Raw genomic sequence first — 7,043 nt, 5'->3', positions numbered from 1 at the left:
TTAACCTTCTCTTCACCTGGGGAAAGGAGGATCAGTGAAGCGATCCTTCCCTTATTCTTATGTAAGTGCTCCATTTGGCCTACACTACACCTGATGCCAGATTATAACATTATTTTACTGTACTATGAAACCATTTCTGACAAACCAACAATGATTCTAGTTTCTTCTTTCTCCTATAAGGTGCAACTATTTCTCAGTTCCTTATCAAATTAAGTACATTTTCCCCAGACATAACCTCATAGAAAACTAAAATGTTTTAGTTTATTTCCAGTTTGTTCCCAATCTGTTTCTCTGTGTTAATATTTTCAGCCAGTGTGCAGCTATTGTTGTAGTCAATTTAGAAAGTGCCAATTCTTGAACAGCACACACAACACTAATGAAAATCAGAACAAGAATTTGGAATTATAATCACATGACATTAATAAACTTCTATTGTTAAGAAAAAAAAATTCTCCTTAATTTTCTGTCATCGTAAGACACACTGGTGTCTAGTAGCTTTAAAGATGCTATGTTATTTAAGATTTAAGTTTTTTTAAAAAAAATTACACTACGAAGTTTTATTTTCCTAACATTTTCTTGAAAACATATTACCAAAATGTGTAAACCATTTTCCCCCAAGACAAGAAAACACAGAGTTTACTGCCTTAATTGAGATATGTATGAGGCTATTCATTGAATATATTCATTTTATTTCTAAAATGCTTAGCTATACAGTGAAGATACGGTATTGGACATACTTACCAAGAACATAAAATTAGCTTTCTAATTCATGGCTCCTGGCTTCAAAAAACAATAGCTGGAAGATAATCTGTAATTATGTCCATTGTTTAATACTATATTAGAACCTCAAATTATTACAATTTCATGGATAGGATCATTTTAAAGGCTACTTATTTTAAATGAAGATCAATGAGAAAAAAAAAATTAAATGCTTTATCTTCCAAGTATGAAAAATGTACAAATGTGGATCTAATTTACTTATTTCACAGGAAACAGATTTCTAAGTGGTGAATAATTAGGGCATCCCTTTATACCTGTCTAAACCAAATCTCCTGTATAGCCCTATTATACAAGGGGGATCAACTGAAGGTTTTCTGAGTTTCAATAACCACTTAATCATACTCAGAATACCATCAATCAATCTTTCAACAACTCTCTCTACTGAAGAAATGAAACAAAGGATAGAAATTAACCATTACACATTTTTCTATAATGTTAAAGCAAATGAATATTTTGGAGAAAATCAAATAATTTACACATTTGAAATGAGATTATAAAGTTCCATATTGATCAAAATGTATTCTTCCAATTAATTATTATTTTTCAAATCTGGAACTCTTTTGTTTGGAATTACCTCCAAAAGGCAGTTTAAAAGAAAGAAAATTAATCTCACTATTTTATAGACATACTTGAATTCCTAGCCTGCAAAAGGTATTACCTTACCCATCTTCATAACCCATCTTATTTATCAGACTTGCCTCTGAACAATTTTTGGCTATTTCTAAAACTCAAATCTGTCTCAAAGGATGAAGATTTTAGTAAAAAACAAAACAAAACAAAACAAAAAAACCCAGTACTCTGCAGATAATTCCAAGGAGTTCTAAAAATGTTGTGAGAAATGGCAGGGCAATTGGAGGAAGTTCATAGATTCCCGAAGTGATGATGATGAAGGGGACAATACATTTAGTTGAATAATTTATGAATATATGGGGCATTATATTAAGTCCTCTACTATGTTACACCCCTTTCCTAAGGAATCACTTGAAATCCAAGAAAATGCAAGTATTGTAAATTATGCTTGCTTCTGAATATAACTTTAAGACTGAGCAATTAACTAGGGTGCTAAGAATTACAAACCAAAATTAAAAAAAGAAAAGGGTCTCATTACAATTTTGGTGTATTTTTCAATAGACTGGCTGACCATTTCCTTAGTTTTTCTAAGACTAATACTAGCTCCCTTTTCACTGTACCAATATAATATTTTAGGCCATATAGAGAAAATAAATATTATGGTAAACTTTTCCTATCTCACAACCTGGTCTGTCAGAGATTTACAAAAAGATGGTTAAAAACACCTGAATGAAGGAATAATATTTTGGACACCAGGAAAAGCTTTCTTCTACACTTTGGATAAGTGTAAATTTTTCTAATTACAGGGATTTCTTGCTTCCAGTTAGAATTCAAAATTTGTTATTCACATCCACAGGAGTGAATTTTAAATAATTCTGAAGGAACTGGCTGGGAGAAGATTATTAATCATAATGGCAGAAGTAACTTTGCTTTGGCAGTCAGCAGTGAATGGGAATACAAATAAATACGTATTAAAAATATATATATTTTAAACATATATGGTGCGGTATCTGTTCCAAGTTTGTATTAGAACATTACAGTCATTTGAACTTATTTTTTTAAATCCATGAACAAGGTAGGTGATGTATTCTATCACAAATAAGATTTGTAGATACTTGGGGAAATAAATCAAGCAAAATGTAGTAAGACAACAAAATATGGGGGAAAAAAACTGCAAATCTCAAACATTTTCTCTACTTGGTCTGGAAAAAAAGAGGATCCTGGGAGGTCCCTGCAGCTTAGCAAATGTTCTTTAGGGAAGTATGTATGTTTCTATTCAGATATTTTGGGAGGTTGTGATGCAAATTCAGGCCATTCATATACATCTGGCAGCAAGCAATCATAGTCACTTCGCCATATTCTTGATCTAACATACTCGGTCTTGTTCTCTGGTTCTGGGTAACGGAAAGCCATCTTCTTGGCATATAGATATTCTGTAATCTGAAAGATAAATAATATTACTATACAATTTGCATGTATTAACAAAAAGTAAAGGTAGTAACAACAAGTTATCTAAATTAGTTGGTTAAGTTTTAGTTCTTTTTGGTTCAAAGTAGAATTTACTTTTATTTTTCAATTGTTACTTGTGTCCTTCCAGAGACGGAAAAAATTAAAATTATTGCTATTATACTTCTGCATGCAAAATGTGAGTAATAATGTTTATTATATGACGAATACTTCTCTTATCCAGAGCTTAGTATTCAAGAAACACTAAGTAAATGTCCAAGAAAAACAAAAACAAATAAGCAAAGAAAAAAGAAGCCCCCTGTCTAGCACCTAAGGAACTACCCCTGCATAACAATAAAGGAGTTGGGAAAAGTAGAAGACCCAATGCAATAAAACTGGCTGTTTGGACATACAGGTGCCAATCAGTTGGCAAGCATTTATTAAGCACTTCTGACATGAAGGAAACTGTCAGGTGCCAACAGTACAAAGATAAAGTACACGGAAAAAGTAAATAGACTGTAAGGTAAAGGAGCTAGGACTACAACCAAGTAGTGCAGTGAAATTAAGCATAATACTTCAAAGGAAAGAAAGGTCATTCAATGAAATAGAAGGATTTTAAGCTTTTATAAGGAGAAGACCAGAATTGAACAAAAAAATTTGGTCTCCAATATCAAGACCCAAGAGATGCCTAAAAAGGCAAAAAGAGGGAAGAAAACACATGGGATTCAATGGAGCTGAACTGTTTACATCCCTACATGAGAAGATGATACTTGTAATTCTTAAAAAGTATACTACTAACAGTACAGCAAGAAGAAATATAAATAGATAGAGGGTATGCATATGGGACGAGAAAGAGGAGTATGCTGGGTGCAGAAGAAAGGGAGAGGTAGGATAGAGTAAATTCTTTCACATGAAGAGGCACAAAAAACCTATTACAGTGGAGTGAAAGATGACTGGGTGGGTGATAGGCACTGCTTGAACTTTACTCTCAGAGAGGGAATAATATACATAATCAGTTGAATATAGAAATCTATCTTACCAGACAGGTAGTAGGAGGGGAAGAGATTAAATAAAGGGGGTAGGGACTGACAGAAGAGCAGGCAGACCAGGGGAGGCAGTAGACAGAAGCAAAACACTGTCGAAGAGGGAAAGGGTGAAATGAGAGAGAACAAACAGAAGGAAGAATAGGATGGAGGGAAATACGTAGTTAGTAATCATAACTGTGAGTGTGAATGGGATGAGCTCTCCCATAAAATGGAAGCAGATAGCAGAGTGTTTCAAAAACCAGAACCCTACAATTGTTTTTTACGAGAAACACACTTGGAAGAAGAGAGATACACAGAGTAAAGGCATGGGACTGGATCAGAATCTATTATGCTTCAGCTTAAGTAAAATAAGCTGGGGTAGCAATCCTGATCTCAGACAAAGCAAAAGCAAAACCAGACCTAGCCAAAAGAGACAAGGAAGAAAACTTCATCTTGCTAAAAGGTACCACATACAATGAAGTAATATCAGTACTAAACATATATGCACCAAGTGGTATAGCATCCAAATTATTTTTATTTATTTATAAATTAGATATTTTATTTTCAGTTTACAACACTTAGTTCTACATGTTCTTGAATTTCAAACATTCTTCCCTTCCCTCCCCCTTCCCCCCCAAGATGGCATGCAGTCTGATAAAGATTCTACATAAACCTTCGCATTAAACTTATTTACACAATAGTCAAACTGCAAAGTAGAATTATGACCAATGCAATGAATCATGAGAGAGAAGAAACAAAACCAAAAAAGGAGAGAAAAAAAAAGAGAGAGAGCAAATAGTTTGACCTTGTATTGCTGAGGAGAGCCAAGTCTATCAAAGTTAGTCATCATAGAATCATTATGTCTGTGGTTGTGTACAATGTTCTCCTGGTTCTGCTCCTCTTGCTCAGCATCATATCATGTAGGTCTTTCCAGGTTATTATGAAGTCCATATCTTACCCATTTCTTATAGCACAATAGCATTCCATTACATTCATATACCACAACTTGTTCAGCCATTCCCCAATTGATGGGCATCCCCTTGATTTAAATATTATTTAAATATTTTTGTACATACACATCCCTTTCCCACTTTTGTGATCTCTTTGGGATATAGCCCTAGGAGTGGTATTGCTGGGTCAAAGGGTATGCATGTTTTTATAGCCCTTTGGGCATAGTTCCAAATTGCTCTCCAAAATGGCTGGATCTGTTCATAACTCCACTAACAATGTATTAACGTTCTAATTTTCCCATATCCTCTCAAGCATTTATCATTTTCCTGTTTTGTCATGTTAGCCAATCCGACAGGAGAGATGTGGTACCTAAGAGTTGTTTTGATTTGCATTTCTCTAATCAATAGTGATTTGGAGCGTTTCTTCATATAGCATTCAAATTCTTAAAGGAGAAGTTAAGCAAGTTACAGGAAGAAATAGAGAGTAAAACTATACTAGTGGGGGACCTTAACTATCCCCTTTCAGAACTTGAGAAATTCAAGCAAAAAATAAACAAGAAAGAAACTAAGGAGGTGAATAGGATATTAGAAAAGTTAGATATGACAGACCTTTGGAGAAAACTGAATGGGACCAGAAAAGAATATACCTTTTTTTCAGTAGCACATGGCACTTAAGCAAAAATTGACCATGTGTTAGGGCACAAAAACCTTAAAATCAAATGTAGAAAGGCAGAAATATTAAATATATTCTTTTCAGAGCATAATGCAATAAAAATTACATTCTACAAAGGGCAGTAGAAAGATTAAAAATTAATTGGAAACTAAATAATCTAATCCTAAAGAATAAGTGGGTCAAAGAACAAATCACAAAAACAATCAATAATTTTATTAAAGAGAATGACAAAAATGAGACAACATCCCAAAATTTATGGGATGCAGCCAAAGCAGTACTTAGACAAAAATTCATTTCTCTAAATTCTTATATCAACAAAATAGAGAAAGGGTAAATCAATGAAATGGGCATCCAACTGAAAAAACAAGAAAAAGAACAAATTAAAAATCCCCAATTGAGTACCAAATTGGAAATCCTGAAAATCAAAGGTGAGATTAATAAGATAGAAAGTAAAATAAAAAACTATTGAGCTAACAAATAAAACTAGGAGCTAGTTTTATAAAAACAAACACACACACACACACAACCCAATAAGACAGATAAGCCATTGAATAAGTTGATTAAAAAAAAAGAAAACCAAATATCCACTATCAAAAATGAAAAGGGTGAATGAAATCACCACCAATGAAGAAGAAATTAAAGAAATCACTAGGAAATATTTTGCTCATTATATGCCAATAAATTTGACAATTTGAGCAAAATCGATGAATATTTATGAAAATACAAATTACCTGGACTAACAGATCAGGAAACAGAATGCTTAAATAACCCCATCTTAGAAAAGGAGATTGAGCAAGCCATTAATGAACTCTCTAAGAAAGAATCCCCTGGGGTCACAAATGAATTCCACCAAACGTTTAAAGAACAATTAATTCCAATGCTATATAAACTGTTTGGAAAAACAGCCAGAATCCTACCAAGCTCCTTTTATGACACAAATATGGTGCCGGTACCTAAACCAGAAAAAGCTAATACAGAGAAAAAAAATTATAGACCAATTTCCCTAATGAATATCGATGCAAAAATTTTGAACAAAATAGTAGCAAGGTAGTCACTATGACTGGGTAGGATTTAAACCAGGAATGCAGCATAGGTTCACTATTAGGAAAAGTATCAACATACTTGACCATATCAATATCAAAACCAACAGAAATTGCAAGATTATTTCAATAGATGCTAAAAAAGCTTTTGACAAAATACAGCACCCATTCCTATTAAAAACACTAGAGAACATAGGAATAAAGGAAGTATTCCTTAAAATGATAAGCAGTATCTATCTAAAACTATCAGCAAGCATTACCTGTAACAGGGATAAGTTAGAAGCTTTCCCAATAAAATCAGGGGTGAAGCAAGGATGCCCATTATCACCACTATTATTCAATATAGTATTAGAAATGTTAGCTATAGCAGTAAGAAAAGAAAAATAAATTGAAGGAACTAGAATAGGCAATGAGGAAACAAAATTATCACTCTTTGTAGATGATACATTTAAAGAACCCTAGAGAACCAACTAAAAAACTACCTGAAATAATTAACAACTTTAGAAAAGTTGCACGATATAAGATAAACGCGCAAAAGTCATCAGCATTTCTTAATGTA

General features: G+C 33.2%; 1 protein-coding gene across 1 annotated transcript in view; it reads right to left on the bottom strand.

Moving 5' to 3' along the window:
- Window positions 1-811: 811 nt before the first annotated feature.
- The window catches only part of ME2 (malic enzyme 2), an 83,332-nt gene continuing 77,100 nt past the window's right edge, over window positions 812-7,043 (bottom strand). Inside the window, exon 16 of the mRNA XM_036760720.1 lies at window positions 812-2,790. Coding sequence (XP_036616615.1) covers window positions 2,623-2,790 — 168 coding nt within the window. The 3' untranslated portion in view covers window positions 812-2,622. The remainder of the gene's footprint in view (window positions 2,791-7,043) is intronic.

This window comes from Trichosurus vulpecula, chromosome 1, assembly GCF_011100635.1.
Source record: "Trichosurus vulpecula isolate mTriVul1 chromosome 1, mTriVul1.pri, whole genome shotgun sequence".
NCBI lineage: Eukaryota > Metazoa > Chordata > Mammalia > Diprotodontia > Phalangeridae > Trichosurus > Trichosurus vulpecula.
The sequence above is the reverse complement of the archived record's forward strand: the minus strand, read 5'-3'. Positions and strand labels throughout refer to the sequence as shown.